Below are 24,702 nucleotides of genomic sequence, written 5' to 3' on the forward strand. Positions count from 1 at the left end.
AACTTGAGGTCTTAGTCTTGTTTCTGGTTTGGACCTGCCTCTTAACCTCCCTAAGTCATGTTTGTTTGTTGTTTTCTGTTGTTGCTGTTGTTGTCTTTACTTTTGATATTAAACTGTCAAAGTTAGAGTTTGGACCAGGTGATCCCCCTTCTGCCTCTTAAAATACTACAATGAGTTTACTTATTTTCCACCTTGAAGCTCAAGTGTCACCAGTCATTAAATATTACTTGAAAAGAGCTCTCCTCCCTGTAACCAATAAATAATTACTGCTTCCCCCATGAGAAACAAGAGAGTCACAGATTGGTTCCATGTTTTACTGATGGAGATGCTGTGATAAATCGGCTGGAGGAGCCCGTGTCTGGCTGCAGAAGGACCCTCTCCAGTGGTTGGAATCTTAACGAGTGTCCGCTTTGGCTGCCATGCAGAGCTGAGCACGCAAGAGGAGGCTGGGTGAGGAGGGACCTGCCACGCCCTCAGGCATGTCAGGGATAGCTAGTTTAGGACATTCTCTGATGAGAGCATTTTGTATCTAGAGGTGTTTGAACCAATGATAACTCCTAAGATACTTATAGTTCAAGAAGAAGGATTAAGGAAGAAATGTGAGACCTTGTTGAGCTGTACATAAGCGCACTGACTTGGAGGCACTGGTGCCTACCAGACCTGCCTCACCTCTGACAGGGCAGCAGTCAGCTCTAACACAGAGTGGGCCAGATGTAACCATTCTCTTTTCTCTCCCTCTCTCTTTTGCTCTGCAGGACCTGGGTCGGTGAGAGGAATAAATGGATCCATCAGTCTGGCCGTACCACTGTGGCTGCTGGCAGCATCTCTGCTCTGCCTTCTCAGCAAATGTTAATAGAATAAAAATTTTAAAATAATTTAAAAAAACACACAAAATATGCGTCACACAGGATACAGAGAGAGAGAGTGAGATGGGGGGAGACTGTTTATTTCACAACTTTGTGTGTTTATAAATAAAGGGGGAAGTAAGAAAAGGAAGAAGAAAATACAACATTTAAAACAAATTTCAAGTCCATCAATAACCATTTGAGTATGATTCAGGGTGGGCAAAGTTCTACTAGGATATGTGTATGTCTAAGCAGAAGTATGCTGTGTGAAGACCCATCATGCTAAGGACATCCAGGTGTAAAACTAGGACAAGTGAAGAAGTACCAGATGGATATTAACTCCCCCACACACTTGATCCTTCCTTCATCTTTTTTCATCGTGAGGGGAAAAGAAACAAGGTCTTGCCTTTGTGTGTATATTGCCATCAATTTTTTCCTCTGTTTTTATTTGAGCTGACTCGTAACCATTTGAGACTATCAGTGGAATCCAAGCGGAGTCCTGTGTTGAGCCTTTCTCTGGCTTTCTGCCTCCACTATCACCGACTTTTAAGAACATCTCCTCCCACTCCAGTGTGTTCTAGCTCCCCACATTCATCCCAGATACCCCCTTTTTTATCTCCACCCCCCACACACTTCTCTTCACTCCCACCATCCTGAGCACTAGTCATGCCGCAAATGCTAGGAAGTGCCATTTTAATTTTCTCTGCTGTGCGTGCGTGCTTGCGTCTCTCGCTCTCACGTGGGTGTACATGTGTGTGCGTGTGTGTGTCTCTCTCAAGCATGCCAAGGGAATGGTCCATGTGTACATAGACTTCGTGCTGTAGATACTGTCCTGCATTTGTAATTGTGAGACGCAGCTGTGACACATTGCTGGGGGCAGGGTGGGGAAGGAGGCCAGGAGCAGGGCCCTTTCCCATCCATGGCTGTCACACAACATCGGTGTGTGTTCACACCATGCTGTGCCCCTCCTAAGGGCAGAACCTCATCTTTCTCCTAGTCCAATCATCAGAACCCAGTCAGGAGTCACTCAGAATATCACTGTCAATGAAAGTGCCTACTAGTGATGGGGTGAGCAAACAGTAGAGAAAATCGGTGATGTGGATGAGGCGACCTAGGAGAGAAGGTTTCTGATTTTACTCTTGTTCCATGAGTCTGAGGGATTCATAGGTTTGCTGGCTTGTTGCAGGCTGGGTCCTGCTCTGCTGCAGGGTGAGCAGCATGTGCTGAGTAAATCCCCAGATGCAGGAAGGTCTCCCAGTGTTAACTCCCAATGCAAGAGGAGGAGCCATCTGGAGATCCTAAGCAAGCCTGTTTTGCTCCTTCCCTAATCTTCAAATAACACTGCATTCACCCATAGATTCCCCTGAGCAGAGATTGTTTCCTATTTCAGACAGAATATGTGAGAGTGAGTGAAGCAGGAAAAGTGAGCAGGGGCTCAGATCCTTATTCGAATTGTAGAGATGCTGACAGAACTCAATACAATGCATTGACCATAACAAAAAGGAATCAACTCCTGTGCTCCTTTGCAGACTTTTGTCCTGGTTTTCTAGGCTAAGCCTTTATTTAGTTGCCCACATTATCTCGCTCCTTTTCCACTGATGGTGTCTGCAACAACATTGGTCATAGTAGTTCATCTTTATCCTAGGCCAGGCCACTAGGAATGGAATTATATTCCAATTTCCCTGCTCGCTTTTGGCTTCTAGTCTCCTGAAAAAGATACAGTGGGGAATAAGCTGTTTAAGTCCACATCTACAAGCACCATCTTGCCATTAACACTGAAATGAGAGTTAGTGTCTTAACCAAAAGAGCTGGGAAACTTGTAATAATTTACACAGAAGTTGTATGATTAACACAAAGCTTGGCATCATCACAACATCAGAAGGATTTTCTTAGGAAAGACCTTGTGGAGAGAGCTGGCTCTATGTGTGTAGATAGCTTTGTCAGGAAACCAATCCTATAGGGGACATTGGAAGTGACTGAGTTTACAAAAGGACAGAGGGTTATTATTGAGGTCATAATTGACAGTATTTTAGTAGAGCCAGATAGGGTACCTCACCAAGTTTTGAAATCTGAAAAATAGCTGTCATGTGATATAAAACAGGAAACTTTAGAGCTGCAAATCAACAAAGGAAGAGAGGAAGAAAGGAAAGAAGGGAAGGAGGGAAGGAAGGAAGGAAGGAAGGAAGGAAGGAAGGAAGGAAGGAAGGAAGGAAGGAAGGAAGGAAGGAAGGAAAATTTCTCTTGATAGATTTTATTAATTGAAGGCTTTTTGTGATGAGTCTATGAACATAACAATTGCCTTGATAAGCAGTATTTTTCATCTCTTCTGAGAGATTTTATTCTATTTTAGAAGTTTATCACCAACCTTCTTTTATGATTTTGCAGTTTAGACATAAAATTGAAGAACAAATTGGGCTTAGGGATCTGTGAGAGTGTTTGTGGCAAATCCTGCTATAGGACAGTAATTACTAAAATACAGGGGAGGTTGCCATGTTCCTATGTAGCATCAACTTACTGACAATCAGAGGTTTCTCTACAGTTTGGTCTTCTTAGTACAGGATTAAAAGTTTATTATCCTTAGTGAGTGTTCTCCATATATATGAAGAACCAGCCATATCCTTAAGTGGAAGCTTCACATAAGTACATGCTAATTTAAAGATATATAAGAAGAGAAAAGTAACAGGACTTAATTCAGTTTAGTGTCAGTTTCAGGAACAGATCCCAGTGGCATGTCACAGATTTTAATCATACACCTAGATTTATTTTCGTCCCCACACTATCATAAAGACAAGGTCTTGGTTTTATGGAAGGAGATATTCCATTGAAAGGAATGTCTTTGCCATGTTGGCACCATTTGTTCCTGAATTTTAATATGAACCTTATATTAAACATAATTAAACATATACTGGATATTGTGGTATTTGCATATATTTCTGGCAAGAGCTAGGGATTTAAAAAATTCATCCTGGCTCCTGTTTCATAGCAAACAGTGACACCGGAAATGTCATAGGTGTGAAGAATGCAGAATACAGATTGGAGAAAAATCAGGAAAAAAAGGTAGGAGCCAGCAGACTGTCACCAAGAAATTGAGTTTGAACATAGGACTTTTGAAATTTAGTTCATCAGCTTATCATATTGCTATAAAATCCCCTCAAGAATCTTGTCCATTGGTAATCAAAGCTTAAACCATAAACAAAAAATAACCAACTTGTTAGTATCAATACTCTGAGAGGAGTGAAATGCATCAATTAATCTGAATGGCTAATAGGTTTAATGTTCTTTATATGCAAAATGAACCTCACCATTCATAAAACAAAATCCTTAGATTTGATCTCCTGTTAAAAAGGCAGAAATACCCTTGACCCAGGGCACATCCTGAAGAATGAGAACTAATCCTAGGTTTTACAACTGCAGAAATACATCCTCTGGACAATTGTTCATCAGAAGGTTTTTGTCTTACTTGTTTTGACACATAATATCCCTCTACCTTAAAAGAACTGAGGCTGATGGGAAAGTCATCGAGTTTTCTGTTGGAAAGAATCGTCCCATTGACCTTTGCCTTCTCTTCCAAGTCAGACAGACTTCACCCTTGTCATGGGCATTTTTAAAAACTACATATTCAGACAACTGGGGCTATTCATAGAGACCTTGTAAAAGTACTCGTGATTTTCATGTTCTTGGAGGACAGAAACAAAAATCTGTTTCTCCTCCAAAAATGGATTTACCTCCTTTGCACACAAAAACTAAACTCCTCAGCATGAAATTGTATCTGAGTTATCACCTACTGAGTTGTTAGCTTATAAACAACTCCAGAGTCACAGTTTCCATCCCCAGATTGGTTGTGGTTTGACTGTTTCTATTGGCTTGTCTCCCAGAATTTCTATTTTGTTTTTTGCAGGCCTTGAATTATTTGTGGAAAAATAATATATGTGTGTATGTATTGCTTTTAATCTTATCTTTACAGATGCTATATTTACAATTGTACGTGTATTAGAAGACTCTAGAATAATGGTTTAAACTTAAAAGGAAGAAAAGTACTGAATTTGGTTTTTTAAAAAAAGAGCTGATTCATTTAGAAAGACATGGAGCCCCATTTTTTTTTTCCAATTTGTTATTATTTGTTTCAAAGCAATTTGCTCATGAACCATGTTCCATGGGCTTAACCATGGCCTTATTTTTCTCTTCATGACATTTTAGCTTAGATATAGTCTGGGTTCTCAATAACTATCATTTTTATAGAAATAAAAGTATAATGCAATTACCTGACCCATAAAAACTACTATTATTTTGGGACATATGTTAAATATATCATAAAATAGTGTGATAAGAGCCTGAATTAAGAAATGCAAATCAGTTTAGAAAGTCTCCTCTTTCTTAAGTATTTAATATATTTCTCCTCCAAAGACTGCTTTTGCCCCAGTGATGTAAATTCTCCACCATAGTTGGCATAATATCTGTATATGTCTCCTAAAATGCAAAGCGAAGTTTACATTTATGTGTGCATACTAGTGAAATAGAGGCAAACCATTCTCATTTGTATGTAGCTCTGCTGTCAAATGTGGCGGACTGAAATTCAAGAAAGAATTTTTCACCCAGCAATGCCCATTACTTCCCCCCTGGCCGGGAAGCTGGTGTTAACATTAGGTTTAGATTTGATACTACACCAGTGCAAATGTTTATGAATGTTATGGAAAACTTATTTTAAAATCTTGATTTCCTTTCAGCATATTTACATACTGTGTGCTGATTAATAAATTAGGCACCAATCATGTGTAAATCAATGTAAATCACTAGTTTATGTACATAATAAGAACTATGTAAACTTCAGTTTTCAGGCAGGGCTCAAGTTCAGTTAAACCTATGAATCTTAAAGAAAAAAAAAGATACAAATAAATTAAAACCAAAGCATTTCACAAGTCAGAATGGGAAGGAGTAAGACTAATGGCCCGAACGCGAGGTTGCCCCAGCCAAGGAAGCAGGCCCACAGGAACTGTCGGGGGTTCAAATCCTGCTAATGTCACAGGAAGCCGCCTCTTTGTTCCTTCAGGACCAAAGCGGAGTTTCTCCCAACTGTTTCCACAGTTTTCTCACCTGACTCCAAAGCAAAGGAAATGATGAGATAGGGAGGAAGGAGTTTTAAGAGCCCATATGTTTCCGATGCATCAACTCCCAACTGTTTTCTTGTTACTTCTTACTTACCCTCTAAGACATCTTATTGAAATAGCTCCAAGGAAGTCACCTACACCTTGATGAAGAAAATATTACTCTGTTTTCATTTCCCATCCATCAAAGACATTTGGAAAGCTCTGTCATCTTAATCCTAAGAAATTGTGGAATATAAGAAATAGGTTAGACCTTTGAGAAATATCTTGCTAAATCATGCTAGGGAATAACTAATTTTACTTAATCCAGTAGACCTATATTTCTACATATCTATTCTGAATATTGCAAATGAGGACAAAATCATTTTTAATTGGGCGTATCTCTCTCAGACACATTCTCTTAGAGTTTTTGAAATGTCTGATATGTTTAACAGACATGTAGACTTTTTCTAAACTCTAAACAACTGATACATAAAGAGTCATAGAAGAGATTACTTCAAGGACCACATGAGTTTTCTGAAAGGACTGTTATAAAAAGAAATTTAGGTCAAATTAATAACATGTTTAAAATACACTCCTTGACTCAAGATACATGGCAACTCTAAAGTGAGGTGGAAAGTGTACTGGGATGGGAGTCAGGAGAATTGGGTTCAAGCCCTGGATCTGGCCACAAACAAGCTATGTGACCCTAAGCAAGTCATTTAACCTTCCTGACTCTAGGTTTTCTCTTCCTGAAAGTGAGGGATTTTCATGACATCTCTAGAACCTCTGTCAACTCTAAGCTCTCTGATTCTGAATAAGAATGTAATGCTTTTGTAGTGCTTTGTCCAGCGAATCATTCCAAGCAGCTATTTGTCATCTCTAGTTTGATCTCTGGACTATCTTTTCTTCTCAGAACCATCATTCCAACAACTCCATTTCTAAAGTCAACTCTTCCTAGAATGTCGATAGGATCCCTGGCCTGGTTCTGTAATTCTCTTCTGATCAAAATTTCTTAGCAGTGTTGAAAAGAGACATATTCAGACTAAACCGAAGGCACTGAAATAGCTAGAGATGTTTCCTCATAAAATCTAACTGTTGAATTATATTGTAGTAACCTTTCATAGGAAGGAAAACAACCAGATTGGGTATTATGCACGTCACAAGTGAGGAAGTTGTGCATAGGGAAGGAAGCATCAGTTTTCTCTCATCCTGGGCCAAGTGCCTCCCTGTGGTCAATGTATGTCCTTGAAAATACTTTGCTTGTGCTGATGACAGTAAGCATGTGGTTCAAAAGACAGTTTTGTGAGAAATGGGCAAGATAATATATTTTGTTTGGGGAGGAATTTCGTATGGCATAAGTTTCCCTAAGCTTGAATTATAGGCTATGAGGTCAAGCAAGTAGATGGAAAGAAAACAAACCATTTTCAGAAAGTGCAAGTTGATACCATCTAAAGAAAAGTTAAAAATAAACACTTTTTAGGAGGTTACAGAGCTGAATGGTTGAGAGTTGTTGTGAGGGCCAAAACCAAAAGTGAAGTTCTCTGAGAAGAGGGTAAGCAGAAAGGATGGTTTCTTCAGTGGTGAGTGAAGAATTACTTTCTTGTGCCATGTTCTGGATGGATTGAGCACACACCCACTTGTCTTGACCCATCAAAGCATAGCTCCACACTATCCTAGAGGCTCAATTCAGCTTCTGTCCAATGGAAGCTTTCTATGCATTGCCTAAGAGAACAGAAAGAATCAGAGTCTCCTGTACACTCAAGAGCAGGGATTACGCAAAACTTCCCAGCATCACTGTCACTTTATGTAGCTAAGGAAACACAATTGCTTAGGTACTTCCAGAGCTCTCCTTGAGTGGGGAATGGTCTGCCCTCAGGACAGCTCCCCGTTGCCATGGGTATTTCAGAGGTGCCTCTCTCTCTGAGTGGTGCTCCTGGATCTGCTCCCGCAGCTGCATTCTTCTCTGCACAAGCCCTCTCTCTGTAAAGCCAGGCACAGAGTTCAAATCTGCTTCTTGCAAATGAAAACACCTGGAACTGCTAGCTTCCTGGCACGTGGAAGTAATTCTAAGCTATCTGGGGCCTTTTTGAACCCACTTCCCCAAGTCTTTGCTCTTCACCAGGGAATGTCAATGGTTCATCCTGGTGAATGATGGCCAAGCTCTGCAACCCAAGTGTTTACTGGGAGTGGGGGAAGGTGGAAGGCAGGAAATTACAGGGGGAGAGAAGCATGGGAGAAAACCTCCAACTCCCTCCCGCCACCCCTAGTGCTTCACCCCTTCCTCCTCACTGCTGTACTGAATGGTGTATAAATCCTGCTCTTGGTTAGAATTCTCCTTATTAACAGTGTTATATACATATAAATATATATAAATATATAAATATATTCCTTTTTTCAGCCCTGTAGACATAAACAGATCTTTCCTTGATATAAACACATGGCCATTTTTTTGTTGTTTGTTGTTGGGTTTTTTTTGGTTGTTCAAGGTTTTTAATTTTTGTTTATTGGGTGGGTTTCCCCTCCCCTGGATACTAGCTCTGTGAAGGAACATAAAAAGCGCAGTGTGTGTAAAAAAAAATTAAAAAAAGCTTTTCTCTTTTCTTTTTCAATGTATTTAAATTCTGTTTCTCTCTTCTGTTACTTTACACGTATGAATGCTCTGCTCTTCTGTGATCTTAAAACAAAATGAAATAAACATGAAAAGGAGATGTGTCTTCATTGGCCTGAGTCAGTGATCTGTGGTTGACCGCACTACTTCTTAGAAGTTTTCATGAATAAGACTGGGAATGGAGCTGAAAATGATGAAAATAATGTGAGCAAAGGGTGGCCGGAATACTGAAGAATCACTCAAAGGCTCTCTATCAATGTCCCTTTTCTCTCGCAAAAGGGAATGTAGTATTTACAACAATTGTCTTCATCTAAGCAAAGAGATTATATGGAAGTTTTTCTTTTTCTCCTTTAAAAGATCATAAGAAATAAGCACAAATTACCATTGGGAGGCCACAGATAAAGAATAAAGAAGTTCTTGAATTTCAGAATTTAAGACATACCAAAAAAACATTAGGGGGCATACGCTTTCCTTAAGTCTCCACTAGGGGTTATTTTTAAGGGTTAGTTTTCATAGGATCCTACCTAATAGTACCAGCTTCCAAAGCCACCTGATTTTTCTACTTATGAAAAAAACAACAAAACCCAGTTTGTTTTCTATTCTTGCTGAGAGCTATTACCTTCTTCACAAAATGTTTCCAGATTCTGCATAGAATCCCTATGGCACTGTACAAGACAAACAGGAATCACAAGAGAAGATGAGAAATAAGCAATCCAAAATCCAAAGAGGTCAGGTTGACCAATCGTGCATCAGAAGCAATTGAGAGGGTCTAAAGTTTGAATATTAGGAGCCAAACTAGGTCAGAAAGGGAGAGGGTGGGGAAGTGAGCACTCATGACCAGCCCCAGTAATCAACAGTGTCTCAGAAGCAAAACCCCTGCTCTCCTCTGATTTAAAGAGACAGCATTGAGAACCCAATCTCTCCAGATTTGAATTTTATATAGAACTCTGAAAATGCTCTTCTTCAATGAGTTTGCCAAACTCAAGGTTAAAAACCCAGTGCTCACCCTGGCTGGTGTTCTCAGTGCTTAGAGCATCAGCCTGAGCACCAAAGTGCCTCAGGTTCAATTCCAGATCAAGGGCACTGCCTGAGTTGTAGGTTCAAACCTAACCTCAGTTGGAGCAAATGTGAGAGGCAACCAATTGATGTGTCTCTCTCACATCCATGCTTCTCTCTCTCTCTCTCTCTCTCTCTCTCTCTCTCTCTCTCTCTCTCTCTCTCTCTCTCTCTCCTCTCTCCTCTCTCTCTCTCTTCCACTTTATTTAAAAATGAATGACAAAAATATCCTTGGGTAAGGATTTAAAAAAAAAAGAGAGACCCAGTGCTCAAACAGGACAGCCCTCACATCAAACACCACTAATTCAGGGTCCTCAAGCCACCCTCATTTATTATTTAATAATTTCTTGAATGACTCGCAGAACTCATGAGAAGTGTTGTACTTACTAGTATGATTAAAATTTTACTATAGCAAAAGGATGCAGATCAGAACCAGCCAAAGGGAGAGACACATAGTGCTAAGTCTGAGAATCCCCAATGTGAAGTTTCCACTGCCTTCTCCCTGGGGAATTAGGACACATTATGCTCTCAACAAACTGATGTGTGACAGAACACAGAATGTCTCCCAGGCTTTGGTGCCTGGAGTTTATATTGGAGTTTCAATACTTAGGCATGAGTGATTGAATCATTGGTTTCACAGTTGAACTCAATCTTCAGTCTCCTCCCATGCCAGGCGTTCAAGCTTGGATCACTATCACATGACTCAAAGCTCCACTACTTTAACCAAGTGGCTGGTCTTTCCGACATGGCCAGTCTCATACTGAGTCATCTCCTTAACATATAACTATCTATGGGCCCACCATCAGTCACCTCATTAGAATCCACTATCAGGTGTGGCCCAAGGGGAACCAACATGAATAACAAAGAAACTCCTACTACAGATGCTCCTCCACTTATGATGGCATTACCACTGGATAAACCCATTCCATCAGAAATTGAAAGTATCGTGAGTCAAAAATGCATTTTAATACACCTAACCTACTGAACATCATAGCTTAGCCTAGCTTACGGTAAACATGTCAGAACACTTACATTGGCCTGCAGTTGGGTGATTATCTTGAGTTTCATCTCAAGAATAATTGCTTTTCTCTTCTCACCAAAAGCAGGAGACACAGATGGGTGTTTTATAGACAGGATGGGATGCAAAAACACAAAACACAATATCTGAAAAATGCTGGCAACAGAGTGCACTGTAGAATACCGGTTGTTTTCCCTCATGACCATGTGGCTGACTGGGAGCTGTGGCTCACTGCCACTGCCCAGCATCATAGGAGAGTACTGTAATGCATGTTTCTAACCCAGGAAAAGATTCAAATTTGAAGTACGGCTTCTACTGAATGCATATCGCTTTCTCGAAATCTTAAGTTGAGCTCTCATAAGTGGGGAAATGGCTGTACTAGAAATTTTCAAGGACCTAGAGGTTACCTCCCAGGGACAAAGGTTAGCCAAAGTCTTTATTATATACTAGTGGCCCAGCGCGTGAAATCGCGAGCAGTAGGCTGCCCACTGCTTCCATGGGAGGAAGGCGGGAGGGAGCCCCGCCTCTTCTGTGGGAGGCGGGAGCAAGTTGCTGGCACCCATGGGAGGCAGGAGTGAGCTGCTGCTGCCTGGGGGAGCCGGGAGGGAGCTGCCACCGCTGCCTGTGGGAGCAGGGGGAAGGGGGAAGGGACCGAGAGGTGCTCCATGCATCTCCTGGTGACCGGTCACACACGCAACCCCACCCACCCACACACACCTTGCCGCACATGCAACCCCACCCACCTGCGTGCGCCTGCTGCACACGCAACCTCCTGCTGATTGGTCATTACACGTGGGGGTGTGATGACCATTTGCATATTAGCCTTTTATTATATAGGATCCCTTGTTGCCAGTCTTATAAAATATCACCTTGAGTCTCTAATAGCATTGTCCCCAGCTGGCTTAAGATTTTATTTTCTTTAAGCCACAGAAGCTTCAGGGTTTGAAAGTTGACACCATATTGAAGCTTTGTCATCATTGGTGCCTCAGAAGAAATTCCTCCTAGTATACCCCCTTTTTTTCTTATGTCCATCTATTTAAAAGTATGTCCAAAAACAGCATATGAGAGCTGGGAAGAAGGTGAGTCTGTGATTCTAACTTCTAATGGAAAGAGCCAGGTTTTTTCATCCTTGTGATCTTCATAAACATGTTTCCCAGTTCTGGCCAATCCCTTCCAACTTAGCTCTTCCCCAGCCCAGACCAGCTACACTGCCCTGAACAGACTTAGCCAGGCCTGAAGAGTTATGTATCCCTTCCCAGAAAGAAATGAGTCATACCCATTAAATACATATGGGCTGTCCCAAGACACAGACATTCATTCCTCTACCCTATCCTCTACCCCACCCTCACTCACCTGGCAGCCACATTCTAAAACCTGGAGACCCTGTCTCCGAGGGTGACTAGTGATACAATATGGAAAGATGCAGAACTTGCCCTCCGTATCTGTTAATCCTTTGTTTTACAAACTCCATCTGCTAGTGAAAAAAATTCCAAACCAAGCTTCTTTTTTAAAAATATGAAATATGGTGTATTATGGAAATAAGACAATTGTGTGAGAAGCTGGGGAAGTAAGGACCTGCAAAGGGAACTGGAAGATCAGCCCTGCTGAAGCACTACTGTCTCAGATGGACAAGGAGGAATTTACAGGAGAATATGGGGCTCGAGGCATCCAGCTGGAGCAGGGTGGCATGGGAGAGCCGGTGGAGAAGTTAACGGAAGGCTCTTGCCTCTGCTCTGTTGGTCAACTTGAGGTTGCTGTAGGTTGGTCAGCAGAGCAGATGTTGGTAAGAAGAGCTGGACACAGGTCAAGGTGAGAGAAAAGCAAGGCACAATTGTCTGTCTGTCTCTCACGCCATGTAACCATGATGATCCTCAGACAGTATGACTGCTGCTTCACTTCCAATTTCCCAACGTTGTGTAAATTCCATTTTTGGACAATGTTAACCAGGAACCATACAAGGAAAGTGACTCTGGGAGACATGGTTCCAGCTTAGCGCATTGATCACAGAATGAAACTACCACAGGCTTTAACCTCCTCTTACATATTGTGTACTTTAATTACAGATTTCTTTTTAATCTGTATGGGCATGCACACATACACACACATACAATGATCCTGAACTCTATGAGTGTAGGGATGTTTATCTGTCTTATACACCTCAGTGTATAGATTAATGCTCAACATATAGTAAATACAGGGTAGGGCAAAAGTAGGCTTACAGTTGTTTCGTGTGAAAAATAATACAATAATAAATACTAATATAAGAATAAATTGTGTTTTGTGTACTTACAACTGTATTCAATGAATTATCATTGGTTGAATTTTTTTATTGCTACTCAGATATGTGCCCCAATTTGTGGTTCTTTTAATTCCCGAAATGTAAATGTCTTATTCCTCTACAAGTGATTGAATGATAGGCTTCAATATGTGATGCTTTGCCAAGGTAAGGGGACTCTTGGAAACAGATGTGCCTGCAGGATCTTAGGGAATTTCTAATGCTAAAATATAAGGCCACCAAACAATCTAATAGTGGACATATTTTGGAGTAGGACTTATGTCTGTTAAAAGTCAGCTAGCCATGAAGGAAATCTGACTATAGAACCATATGAGATGAGAAGTGTGACCCACTTAGACTATAGGAATTGAGGTTTTTACAAGACATTTAACCAAATGAATTTCCATGACCTTAATAACTGATGCTGAAAACATGGATCTCCACAGCTTAATTCCTGCTTTCCCGGGGGTAAATCTGACACACTAGTTCATCTACATTAGCCCTTCTTTCTTTTATACTCTGAACTACCTGTAAACTTCCTGGAGCTTATAGACAGAAATAAGGCCACTGTTGGTATCAGACTGGACTTCTCAAAGGAAAGGGCCCCACTAGCTGGACGCATCTTATGAAGTGGCAGACACTCAGGTCTCCAGCGAAGATGCAGTGACTTGCTCAGTTTTTTGGAATTGACCACTTGTTCACTTCTGGAATCTAGGTTTTGTCAGCCATAAATTAATGATTCCGACCCAAACCAGGTTTCTTGTTATTCTGGAAGGACCCCAATTACCAAATTCTGCTCACATCCTAAAGAAATATTGAGAAGGCACCTGTCAGAATAGCTACCATCAACAAATCAACAAATGACAAGTGCTGGAAAGGATGTGTAGAAGGGAACCCAGTAGACTGCTGGTGGGAATGCAGACTGGTGCAGCCATTATGGAAAACAGTCTGAAGTTTCCTCAAAAAGTTAAATATGGAAATGCATTTGACCAAGTGATACCATTTCTAGGAATATATCCTAAGAAACCCAAAGCATCAATCAGAAAGAAGGTATGCACCCCTATGTTCACAGCAGCACAATTTACAATAACTAAGATCTGAAAACAGCCCAAGTGCCCATCAGTACATGAGTGGATAAAAAAGCCGTGGTACATTTATACCATGGAATACTATGCAGCAGTAAAAAAGAAGAATCTCTTACCCTTTGAGACAGCATGGCGGGACCTGGAGAGTATCATGCTAAGTGAAATGAGTCCATCAGAGAAAGGTAAGTATCACATGATCACACTCATATGTGGGATCTAAGTAACAAAATAAACTGATGAACAGAGTGGATTCAGAGACATAGAAGCATGGAACAGAGTGCGGAATCTCAGAGGGAAGGCAGGGGAGGGGAGGTAGGTGGGAGGTAATCAACCAATTGCTTGTATGCATATATGCATAACCCATGGACACAGACAATAGGGTGCTGAAGGCCTGGGGCCAAGGGGTGGGTGGTGGGGACTGAGGGCAGGCTGGAGGGGGTTAATGGGGGGGAAAGGGGGACTTATGTAATACTTTCAACAATAAAAAAATTATTTAAAGAAGGGAAAAAAAGAAATATTGAGAAGGAACAAGAGATGAAAACACAGGAGAGTGAGACTTTCAAAGTATAGTTAGTGTTAACACAGGCCTGCAACCCACTATGAACAGAAGTCATATTGGCTTTCCCAGTGAGTCCCTCTTTCTGACTCTTGCCTATACACACCAGATTATAACTGGAAAAAACTGAACTTTATTTTTCCTCTTTAAAGCACCTTAAATAGGCAATAGGCTCCTCACCTTCCCAAAGTCCTTTTGAAAGTAAAAAGTAATACAGCAGAGATTAAAACAAAAATTCCTGGTGGACACAGTCACTGTTTTCATTAACATGTTAAATGGTTATTTTTAATGGTACATTTAACTAAAGCAAACTTATCCATGGGAAAAGAATGTGGCCATTAAAGTCGGCATCTGTTGAACAAACTGAGGCTCCACATTCAGTGAAGCAGGATTATAACACCAAGAATATGACGTGCTAACAGCAGACTCATTAGCATTAATTGCTGCATTTAGTCCCACTTAAAACTGCCTGTATATATCACACTTGCAAAATACATTAGCCTTTTTGAAATAAATACACCCTAAAATATGATCACATAAATAACAATGGAACTAAGTCAAGATTGACATGTGTGATGTGATGAGAAAGAAGGAGAGCTAATGATATCAGTAGCTTGGCAATTTGACCATAGAAAACTACCATTAGATGACAGGGTGCAAAATTCAGTCTAAAAGGGAGGCTCATGCAGAAGGGCGTGGCAGCTGCCAATGAAAGGTTACTTTTCAAGACTTAACAATTTGCTCAGCCTGAGTAGTGGGAAAAACCTGAGAGGTGTGAATACACAGATGCCAATTACTGTGCTATGCTATGGGCTCATTCATTTGGTTTGTTCATTCACAAATCTTCCTGACAAGAGGTAGTGTGGACCAGGCACCAGGCTTAATCATTCACTTGCTCCCTGAGGACAAACTCCCATCCTCAGTCCTCAGGAGTTTAAGTCTGGCTGCAAAAACAGACATTTATCAAAGACTTATTTATAAATTAATCCTTTTATGATGCAAGTAAGGTATTTTAATGACCCTTTCAAGATCCTGCCATTGGACCAAACTACTATGCAAGCCTACAGCTGGGTCCAGGTGGAACTGAGGTCACTTAAAGATGGGGCTGTGACTAGGCTTTATGAATGAAAGTGGCAGCTTTTCAGAACCCTTTACCATGTAGTATGTCCCAATTCCTCCTTTGCCTTTTAAATTTCAATAAAACCTTGATATAACGGACTAATTCAGGCAAAGGAGTATCTGCTAAAGCTCAAAGTCCTCTATATAATAAAGTAGGTTTTCCAAATGCGTATGTTGAAAAGTTGACAAATTAGTTTACTTATTTTTACTTAAGTAGGCACATTTGTGCAATTAAAATTAAGTATGCATGAAAAATTTAATTTCACAGAAAAGTTTTCTGTATGTATTACTGTAATTTTAAATTAATACTGAATAGGTCTAGTAAATGTATTCATTCACCAGTCACCGCCAGGAAACAAATGCACACAGCTGGGGCGTGGCTTATCGTATGTGGGAACATCAACTGGCAAGTGTTAAAACTGCTGCAGAAAGTCATGCCACAGGTCAACAGAACTAATTACCAGGCAATGCAGTGTGATCACGTGCTAATCATTTGCCGAACATTGTCTACAAGCAGTGACTCTTGGATTTAAACGTGTAGACTACAGTTGTAGATATGTAATATTTATTTATGTCTGCAAAATTACTAGCATTTTTTCCAACATATGGCCTATTTGCTAAAATTTGTCAAAAATAGTGAATTACTAATGAGAAAAAAATAACCTGTTAATTTAACTTTAAGCAAATCTTGGTTGAAAGCATTTTTAAATTAACATGTTATTAGTTTTCACATATGACATGTGGACAGGAAATTAAATCTGTTAAATCTGGAGTCCATTAAATTGAGGTCCAATAAATGGAGGGTTTACTGTACTATATATGGAAGCAGCACATATCATTTCACAGAACCACTTTACATAGTTAACTGAGGGCACCAAATAGTAATAGTAAATGCAGTAATAATCAATGGCAAAACACTATCAGTGTGTGCTTCGTGGATATGGAAACTGAGCCCCAGAAAATTAACTGCTTGGCTCAAGGCCATACAGCCAGCTGGATAGTGGGACCCCAGCACCGGACCTCTAGGCCTTCTGGGTCTAACGTTAGTATGGCTTCCACTACAGACTCTCTCCCTATGGAATCTGGAAGAGGACTTCCAGTTGCCTGTTTCAGTAGTCCACGTGAATATGCTTGAAGAGGGTTATGGGCTAAATTGTGTCCCCTCAAATTCATAGTTGAAGCTTGAACTCCCCAATGTGCCTCAGAATGTCACTGTTTGGAGATAAGGACTTTAAAGAGGTAATTAAGGTTAAATGAAGTCATAAGGTTGGGGCTCTAATCCAATCAGATTCATCTATACATATAAAACCCTAATATTTAAATAGACGGGTGAAACAACCAAACAACCGAACATACAACCGGTTGCTATGACGTGCGCTGACCACCAGGGGGCGTGTGCAGACCATGGCAGGCATCAGCAGCAGGTGGCAGAGCATGGAACATGGCGGGCATTGGCCGTGGTGGGATGGTGGAACAGGTGAGCGGGGGTGTCAGACCAAGGCGTGGTGCTGGATGCTGTCATCGGGCCAAGCCTCTGGTAGTTACTGAAAATTCTTTGCTCCCGCATGCTGCGGTCCCACCCAGCACTTGCACCTGCTGCTGGCACTGGTCCTCCTTGCACCTGCTGCCGACCCCGGAGCCGCCACTCGCACCCACTGCTGGTGCTTTGCACTGGCCCTGATCACTTGGTGCCGTCAGTGGGTGCAAGCAATGACTACCAGCCCGTATCACCCCTCAGGGCTTCTCCACCTCCCTCTGCTCCTGAGGGGCGATCGGGGCCATCAACCACCTCTCGCACCACTGTCAGCACTGGCCCTGCTTATACCTGCAGCTGGTGCTGGAGCCACCACTCGCACCCACTGCCGGCACCCAGTGCCGGTCCCGATCGCTCGGCACTGTCAGCAGGTGTGAGCAGCAGCTGCCAGCCCCGATCACCCCTGAGGGCTTCTCCACTTCTCCCTGCTCCTGAGGGGCAATCGGAGCAGCAGCCGCTGCTTGCACCCACTGACAACGCAGGCCCCACTTGCACCCACTGCTGGCACCGGCCCCAATCGCTCCGCGCCATCAGCGGATGCGAGTGAAGCGGCACCATCAGCCTGTGGGAGTGGCTAGGGCAGGAGTGGGGCTGTCAGCAGAGAGGGGACTGGGGGCTGTGGCGGGAGGGGTTGGGCAGGAGCATGGAGATTGGGCTGAGACCTGCCCCTGTGCCCACCACAGCCTCATGGCCCACAGTTCCTTTCAAGGTGCACGAATCTGGGCCCCCTAGTATCTTTATAAGAAGAGGAGATACCAGGGATGCATGTAAACAGAGAAGAGGCCATGTGAGGACACAGCAAGAAGGTGGCCATCTGCAAGCTCAGGAGAGAGGCCTTGGGAGGAACCAGCCCTACTGGCAGCATGATCTTGGACTTCCAGGCTCCAGAACTTTGAGAAAATAAATTTCTGTTGATTAAGCCACCATGTCTGTGGTATTTTGTTACAGCAGTCTCAGCAGACTAATACAGAGAGCAAGTTCATTGGTCCATTAGGAAGGTTTTGCTAAATGTCCTTGCTTTTCAACCCTAGGGTGACAGTTACTATAGGGACATGCATTTTTGTTCTTATTCCAAATCGGAAGGCAAACTGAGACCTATAAATGGTAAATCTTGTGTGTGGGTAAGAAACATCAGTTGTGTGTGTGTGTGTGTGTGTGTGTGTGTGTGTGTGTATGAAAAAATTAAAAGATGTGTTTGTTTGTGTGAGAGAGGGAGTTAATGTATGTACTGTGAGATTTTATACACATATACAAATATGTATATTTCATACACATATACATATATGCATAGCACTGCATTTTAATCAATTTCTATCAATAGAAAATATAGTGTGGTTCCTACCCCCACTCCATCACAGGCAGAGCCACAGATTCATCTTCTTTGTGATGAGCTCTCTTTAAGGCACAGCAACTGAGCATGGAGCTGAGTGGCACTCCTTGACCCCTACTGTAAACCAGCCTTGCCACCACTTCAACGAAACCCAATTAAAGCCTGGGTTCCTTGGCAGATACCCCGATGGAGGAACATAAAAAAAGGCACTAAACAGATTCAACAGCAAGATATATGAAAGGAGTAAAAAGGAAGCTAAGGAAACAAAATATCAATGTTTGAATGCTAGAGGAATAATTGTGCAATTAATTGATGATCTGAAGCTACAATGTTGACTGGTTCTGAAAAAACCTGTGGCAAACATGTGTTGTTGTTTTTCCCCCACAGCATTGTCCTGCCTTAGGTCTGAGGAGCATCTTCTGACTTCGCAAAGCATGTCCACATATATGACCACTTTTTAACTTCTTAACAACTTATTGAGACAAGAATAATATAACTCTCTACATTTGACGATAACCATGTTACTGAAAGCTTTTGTAATTTGAGGGCCCAAAGCATTGTTTTCCTTCCTAATCCATTAACCACAATGAGAAATGGTTTACTAGTATCACCAAGCGGCATCCCTGGAATATCCCCGGCATGTCCCAGAATAAGGGTCAAGCTCCAGGGATGGCCACTCCCCAGAGCGCTCGGTCTGAACAAATGACTCTTGATAGCGCATCGCCTTCATTCAATTTGCAATGGGATAGGCAACCACTCCTCATATGGCAAAATAAGCTGTATTGACCAAAACATTTTCATGAAACCATTTGTTGTGGTAAATGAGCTTGGGCATTACTGCCTACACCCATATGCATTGATTTATCTCCTGCCAAAACAGTTTTTATCACCCTGTCCAGGTTTTCTAAATGTGACCCGCATCCCCCAGATCTGGAACAGGATTGGGGAATGTTGGCAAAATAATAACTGAGACTGAGAAATGGAAAATCTCTTTCAACCTTTTCACTGTTTGCATGTACCCAGTCATAGCTAGCACAGACCTTGCACAATCTCGCTCCTTCTTTTGTTCTTCCAGGGAAGATGAAAGGCATTAGATCAGGAGTTGCAGATGTGATTCAAAAGGACCCATTTTTGAGGCTGTTTGTTGCTGTTGGGCTTCGTTTTGTTTGTTGATGAGTGGGTGGCAGAAGTCTTTGTGAGAGTGTTTGCTACTTACATTTGAATTCTGAGCAGCTACTGGTCTATTTCCCAAAGGACAAGCTAGCCCGTAGAGGTCAGTGGAGAGAGAGCGCCAGCGTACAACCTGGATCAGATAACAAAAGCAGATGTGGCTGATGGCGGCTGGGCAAGGCGGGAGTTAATAAACCCACACGCACCTGGGCTCTGTCAGTCACAGGGAATGTATGGCATAATTGTTTCTGCTTCTAATGATCTAGTGATGTGGGAGACATGAGAATATTAAAATGAGACAGAAAAACGGAAACTCATTTCCAGCAGCTGCCAAACAAATAGGATGCAAAACAGGAGAGAGGTATATTGAAATGTTCACAAGGTTCACTTCACCAAAATGAAACTGTACCTCTCATGGATGTCAAATCCTCCCCCTCTCTTTCAAGCATGAGTCCCCTCCCATTTCCCATCAAACTGTTGCTCCCTGCCTTCTTTCCGAATTCTTTGCTGTCACTCTATTCCCTCATCACTGTCTCTTTTCCTCTTTGTTTCTTAATTTTCTTCATTTTCCTATTCCTTTCTCTCCTCTCCATTATCCTGTCACAAACATGCTCTTCTAGTCTCTCACAAACATGCTCTTCTAGTCTCTCTCTCTCTCTCTCTCTCTCTCTCTCTCTCTCTCTCTCTCTCTTTCTCTCTCTCACACACACACACACACACACACACACACACACACACACACACTCCTTCTTATTTATTATTAATTAACCTGGGAAGCACATTTCCTATCCCCAGCAGTTGAACGAAGCTGTAAAAATGCTCCCCTGAAAAACACCCAGAAGTGACGCTGGGAGGGTTGCCGGTGGGCGGTGGGGCGGGCGCTGCAGCGATGCTCGCAGCCGCCACGAGGGGGCAGAGGCACGCACCGGCGGGCGGGCGAGCCACGCCGTCATGCACACCCTGGAGTGCTTGGGAGGGGCTGGAAGGCTGCTCACGCGTGTCACCCATCACCGCCGCTGACAGCCGCCTAAGGATTCTGCCCGCGTCCCAGGCTGCACGGCTGGGCGCAGCGAATAAGCAAGCGATGCCTGAGGAGTGCGGGAGGGGTGGATTCCGCCTCGGGCTAGTACAGATATTTCTTCCAGAAACAAAGGAGTGATTCATGCTGCCTCTGATTCGGGAAGGGAAAGGGGCAAAGCAGCGCGAGCCCACTGGGTCCCGCAGCCTCGCCTCTCCCAGGGGTTCCGGCTTGGCAGCCTCAGTCATGGCCCCTAGGTCAGCGCGTCCTGACCTCCCTCCCCCTCCACGGGCCCTCCCCCTAGTCTCCCTCCCCTGTTGCCAGGTCAGGAGGAATCTAAGAAGCAGCGTTGTTTGGCCCCTCGGGGGACGAGCAGTGGAGGAGCCAGCCCGCAGTGCATGTGTTTGGGGAGAAGATGGATTTGCCCTCCGCCCTCCGCTGCGGGTGCGGCTGTGAGTGGTGACAGTTTGGTGAACTGGCCGGCAGGTGGCAGTAGCGCTGTCAACCTCAGCCTCTAGGCTGCGGGAATTGGATCTCTGCCATGTGTTTGTCTCAGCCAGCCCCCTGCTCCGCCCAGCAACACACAGGAGATCACACACACACACACACACACACACACACACACAAACACACACACACACACACACACACACACACACGGTCCTCGTGTCCTGCTGCGATTTTCATCCTTTTAACATATTCCAAAATAGGGTGGAGAGGATAGTAATATTAATAATAATAATAATAATATAATATACATTTAGTGAGTGCTATGTGCTAGGTATATAATGTTTTATTTTAATGGAAAGTAATAATAATTAATAACAATATGTCAAAATAATGTTGGTCGAGAAGTTAACAGTATCTTATTTCTTTGGTTTCTGGTTGAGAGCATAAAAGGCTTTTTTTTTTTTTCCTTCCAAGAAGGTAGCTAGGTTTGGATCTCACCACTTCCAGAGGAGCAAGAAGCTGTATTCATTTATTTCATTTTAGGAAAGCTAGGGTTATTTGGCTACCTTTGGGCAGGACTCAGCCTCCAGACTGTTTTTCTCAACAATGTATTATTTTTCATGGGAATTGTCATGTAACTGTCCAGATTTACAGCTTCCCTTGAACAAGTGAAACATCGGGAGACACTGGACCTACGGGGCACCCATCCTGGGAGCTGAGGAGCTGTTACTGCTAGTAGCAGGGGCAAGTTTGCCACAGTCCCCACCCCAACCTATCGTCTCACACTCAACCTTTTCACCTGCATGGCCTTTGGAGGCATCTGTGCATGGGATTCCTGGTGTATGAGGGACCCGTGGAGATGGAGAACTGAACTATCCGAGAGGAAGGACGCCCCCTGGATTGAAAAGGCAGGAAATGGCTGGTCTGAGGAAGGTGCTGCATAGAGGAGACTGGGAAGAATAACCTGATAAAGGCTATCACCTGCGCTCTGTTTCCATACAGTGCCCCAGAGGTAGCCACACCTTGGGAGAGAATAGTGCTGTGACGCCTGGGGCCTCAGGGACAGGAGCTGTGGTGAAGGTCCAATGACCTTTTGTGCAATGGAGCGGGGATCAGGAGCAAAGTCCCCGCCTTGGATAGGCCATGAGGGCTTGATCAAGGAGACACAGGGATCACCTACCAGAAACCTCGTTAGGGATGCTCTTGGGATATCTGTATGATCCCGAGGGAGGTGGAGGAGAACCCCTAAAGTGATTGAGGTACGTTTCCCTGCCAGTCCTGATATGTGGGAGCTGAGCCATCATTCAGTTTGTCTTAGACAAATAAAGAAATGTAATTTTTTTTTCAGCATCCAAATATTTGTAACACTAACATTTACAGAGGGCATCTTACGCTAAATTATTCTAATGACCCATTGAAGTGGGTATCCTTGTTATCCCCACTTAAAGCTGAGGAAAAGAAGACTTAGAGGCTTAGACAAAATGCTCACAATCATACAAATGGTAGGTGGGGGAGCCAAGGCTCAAATGCAAGTGTGTGTGTGTGTGTGTGTGTGTGTGTGTGTGTGTGTGTCTAGTGCAGGGATCAGCAAACTTTTCTGGGAAAGGGCCAAATAGTAATTACATTTTAGGCTTTGTGGGCAATGTGCTCTGTTGCAACTACTCAATTCTGTGTTATTGCACGAAACAGTATATAAATGCATGAACATATCTATGTCCCAATAATTCTTTATTAATGGACATTGAAATATAAATTTCTTGTAATTTTTTCTTGTCACAAAATGTTCTTTTAACTTTTTTCAACAGTTAAAAACGGTAAAAGTCATTCTTAGCTTAAGTTGCAAGCTGTGCAAAGACAGGCAGAGGTAAGAAGAAACACAAAAGGACAAAACAGTTGGCGGACCAGGTTTGGTTTGTGGGCTGCAGTTTGTCAAGTTCTGCTTTAGTATCCACAACAAGCATGTCAAACTCGCGGCTCATGCTTGATCTGCAATAATCTGTGTACTTGGTAGGCACTCCCTGCCACTAGACCTAACCTAGCCAGTCACAGTAGAGAAAAAAAAAATCAAAGACATGTTGCCACTCACACTTCAACAAGCATTTAAAAACTGTCCGTTCCCTAAAGAAGTAACTCTTCAGCCTCTAGCCACCATTACATCAAGGTTATATTCCATGAGGGAGTGTGATATATTAGAAAGAGCAGTGGGCTTGACATTAGAAAAGCTGGTTTCAAATTCCAAGCTGTGTGATTTTGAGCAAATGACCTAGGTTGTCAGAGGTTCACTGACTTCATTTATCAATCACAATGCTTGCCTCAAAGGTTAACTATGGGCATTAGGTCAGCCCATGCACATAAAATATATAGCAAGACAGGTCACTTCATAATTTGGGGTGCCTAAACTTTATTCAATTTAGAGGATCCTATTTTAAGAAAAGGAATATAAAATTTTTATTAAAGAACCATTTGATAAAAATAAATATTTATTTAGAATGAGAAAAACGATCTCAACAAATAATAGAAGACTTGGAGGTTCAGGTTGTTTTCTTCTGAGATTTCTTCAACCAATTTACCAAAAATGCTTACATGCAAAATTGTCCTGATTATAACTTGGCTCCCCTCCCCGCCCCCCAATCAAGAACATGCTAGGATCCCCAGAAACTCACAGCATTCATAGGGGTCCATGAAAATGGGAGGCCCTGAAGCTTAGTGTCACAGTGTGGCAGCTGCAATGGGAAGGGAGTAACACATAGGGGGACTGATTTAAAAAAAACCTATATTAAAAATAATGGGAGCTAAGTTTCTCATTGTCAGAGAAGGAAGGTAGAAATGTTGAAAACAGAATGAACTTTATAGTGTTGGGATGGAATCTGAGGTATCAGTGTAAACTCATAATCTTACTATAGACAAAAGAAACAGAGCTGAGAGATGACAGATAAATGATAGATAAATGGAGATGTAAATGTATGCACATGAATGTGTGTTTACACACATGGAATCCTAGCCTTATCCTCTAAGCGGCAACACCTCAAAAGTAATGAGCTCACTCAGTTTCCAGAACTTGCTTTCTAAGCACCATTCCCTAATACTGGGTCTTTGGAGAAATGGCTGATTCCAGGGCTGGGGAGAGAATGTATAAAATTAACCTGGAATGTTTGATTACGTCAAAAGTTTTTTAAGGAAGGCTCAAAGAATGAAAGGAACATATGAAAGGAACACAAAAGCCAGCTTGAAAGAGATATCATTGGCCAAATCTGGGATAATTTGAACATTAAAATAAATCATGAGAGCAACAAATTATAAATCATTAAATAAAATAGCTTAGTTCACCTTATATAAATAAATGAATGAATAAGTTGAAAGTTTAATGAGGAAGGGGACACATAGTTTTAGAGTAATCCTCACCTCACCTCACCACTCACACACACACACACACACAGAGTGAATACTAATTAATTACAAAGGGAAAAGAGGAACTATGCAGTGGAGACGTCTGAAAGACACTATGATCAAGTGATCAAAGTGAACATCATCAGTTATGGGGCAAATCAAAATCA

At 42.4% G+C, this 24,702-nt stretch overlaps 1 protein-coding gene across 1 annotated transcript in view; it reads left to right on the top strand.

Moving 5' to 3' along the window:
- The window catches only part of LSAMP (limbic system associated membrane protein), a 641,226-nt gene extending 638,270 nt beyond the window's left edge, over nt 1–2,956 (top strand). Inside the window, exon 7 of the mRNA XM_079766437.1 lies at nt 756–2,956. Within this exon, the coding sequence (XP_079622563.1) occupies nt 756–853 (98 nt within the window). The 3' untranslated portion in view covers nt 854–2,956. The remainder of the gene's footprint in view (nt 1–755) is intronic.
- The last annotated feature ends 21,746 nt before the right edge of the window (nt 2,957–24,702 follow it).

The sequence above is a fragment of the Cnephaeus nilssonii genome, assembly GCF_951640355.1.
Source record: "Cnephaeus nilssonii genome assembly, chromosome: 3".
Classification (NCBI taxonomy): Eukaryota; Metazoa; Chordata; class Mammalia; order Chiroptera; family Vespertilionidae; genus Cnephaeus; species Cnephaeus nilssonii.